Source organism: Benincasa hispida, chromosome 4 (genome assembly GCF_009727055.1).
Source record: "Benincasa hispida cultivar B227 chromosome 4, ASM972705v1, whole genome shotgun sequence".
NCBI classification, from domain to species: Eukaryota; Viridiplantae; Streptophyta; class Magnoliopsida; order Cucurbitales; family Cucurbitaceae; genus Benincasa; species Benincasa hispida.
The window spans coordinates 63,980,724-63,983,304 of record NC_052352.1 but is presented as its reverse complement, the minus strand read 5'-3'; the positions used below and the strand labels follow the sequence as shown (position 1 = coordinate 63,983,304).

The 2,581-nt window shown below is 38.0% G+C and overlaps 1 protein-coding gene across 1 annotated transcript; it reads right to left on the bottom strand.

Annotated features, from left to right (window-relative positions):
- Positions 1-294: 294 nt before the first annotated feature.
- LOC120075954 (nematode resistance protein-like HSPRO2) lies at positions 295-2,055 on the bottom strand. The gene has a single exon (XM_039029711.1). The coding sequence runs from the start codon at positions 1,946-1,948 to the stop codon at positions 509-511; it is 1,440 nt and encodes a 479-aa protein (XP_038885639.1). The 5' UTR covers positions 1,949-2,055; the 3' UTR covers positions 295-508.
- Positions 2,056-2,581: the final 526 nt, after the last annotated feature.

Here is a 2,581-nt window from a genome sequence, read left to right as displayed (position 1 = left end):
AATGACAGACAATCCAATGCTTTGACATCACATCCAACAACCCTTTTAAAAAAAAAGTATTCTCTTTTTCATTATATCAACAATTTCTCAATTAAATTCTAAAATTTTGAAATTTGTGTCTATTTAGTATCTAAACTTTTAATTTCATATCTAATATCTAATATGTCTTTATAAAATAAAATTTAAAGAAATAATCAGTTTCTATATTTTAAAAAATGAAATTTTAATGAAGTGAATTTGTAGTTTAACTACCAATTAAATATATAGCTTAATCAAAAGTCAAAACAAAAGTTGAATCATTAAACCGAGGCAAAACTTTAAACATGTCATTAGACAACCAATACAAGATTTTACATTCCTTTCTTAAAAAATAATTAATTAATTTAATTTGCTGTATTTTCCATTCCTGTGGGGGGCACAGACCTAATTTTTTATAAATAAATTTAGAACCAAAGTCAACCTTTGTCGTAGACTGGGTCAACCCGAGTCAGAATCGGAGTCCTAACTCCTACAGCTTCATCCGGGTCCTTCGATCCGACCCGAAAACACCGTGTAGATCCCCAAGAAACGTCTTGGCAGCATCCAAACTCGGAAAATAAGTGGATTCCAGAAATATCTGACTCAGTGAATCGTCCGAGTTCGAACTCACCACGACTCGGTTCCCCTTCGCCTCTAAGCTTCCCATCACCATAACCAGAACTTGCTTGTATGCGAAGAAGAACTTCTTTATCGCCGATTCAATCGCTTGCAGAGCTTGAAGAAGATGAATTTTCTCGAACTCTCGCTTCTCGCTGTACAATTTCATCGCCGCCTCTTGAATCCTTGGTCCGCCCATTGGATCCACCTCCACATCCAAGATGAACGGCACTTTGTGCTTCAGATCCTTGCATTGCTTCGTAATCTCCACCAGCTTCGTCGATCTGAAGCAAAACGCTTCCGATTCCTGCAGCGATTTGATAGCTAATTGATTCTTCAGCTTTAGGAAATCATCCGGATCCATCAGAAGATGAAGATCTTCAATCTCTTGCAGAAGTTTCCAGATCCGTTCCATCAGATAACAATCGCTCGCGGCTCCGGCGAAATTCTTCTTCTCGATTCTCTCTGCAATTCGTTTCAGAACCTCATGCGCAGCGTAAATCCACGACTCCAAGATCTGGTGCGTTGTGTAAACCGTTTGATTCTCGTAATTTTCGATTTGTTCATACGGACTCTTTCTCAGAGAATGAAGCTCGTTTGGCTTGCAAATTAGGTCGTAATCGAGATTCGGCTTACCAGCCAAATTCGGCTCTCCTAACCCTAGCGTGTACGAACATCTCCTCATCTCGCACTCAACGGAGTACTGAATCAACTGCGCGATGTCTTCAGAGCTCTGCCATGACGCAAGACGAGGAAGAAGACTCGATTCACTCGTTCTGTTCACAACAGTAGCTTCTCCGTGAATCTTCCAAACCTCCGCCGAGCTTCCATCGCGAGTAATCACACCGTCGGATGAACTCAGATCAACAATCGGAACTCTACCGCGTGCTTCACCATCCTCTTCGTCGTCCTCACAAATCATAGCAATGAGTTGGATCTGACTCGTGGTGAGAGACTCGAGCTTCCTCTTCCACTCCCGCCGATTCGCGTACGGCCGTGGATCAGACAAAACGGTCGATATGAACCGGAAAGTAATCTCCAAAGCTTGTAATCCCGGCTTCAATACCGACTCATTCCTCCATTCAGGAAACTCCTTAGAACTCCATAGCTTCCTGAGATCGTTAAGGCGAAGGTACTGTTCGTACGAAGAACAAGAGGAAGGCGAAGCAGTGGAGAGCTCTGAAGTACGAAACGAAACAGGAAGAGATAGATTGAGCTTGTTATTGGCGATGGGGATGATCTTTGAGGATTTAGTCGTCGTCGTCGTCTTGTCGGAGGAAACCATGTTTGCCTTCCAACCCAAATCAACCATCTCTGATCCGAGACCGAAAGAAAGAGAGAAGGATTGTAAGAATTTTGAACTGAATTTTCGCTATTGTGGAAATTGAAGAATTTTGATTTTGGAGAAGGAATGAAGGAAGGAGATGGGTATTTATAGGTAGTAGTATAATTTTGAACGCCCCAAAGGCGTGTTTGGAATGGTAAGAGCGCGTGGAATGGAAAATACCAGATTTGAAAAATATTTTTAAAATGGAAACTTTTCTTTTTATTTCCTTTTATTTTTCTCTTGCTAAACATTACTTTATATATCAATTTTGTATCCATTAAAATTATAAACTAATAATTATAACAATTTAATTCCCCAATTTCGTAAATATATCAATTTACATCTTATTCTAAATTTCATTTGATTAATATTATTTTAAACTTATAATTTAAGTCAAATTAAACTCTTAAAATCAACTCACGTTAATTTAGGGCTTGTTTATATTGATTAGAGAAAAAAATATTTTAAAGAATCGTTTTCATATAAACTCTTTTGATAAAAAAAAAAAAAAAAAACGGTTAGAAATAGACATTGAAAATGTTTCAAAAACTATTTTGGGAGTTTGTCAAACACTTCAATTTATTCTAAAATAACTTATTTTCAAAATAAACTAATCAC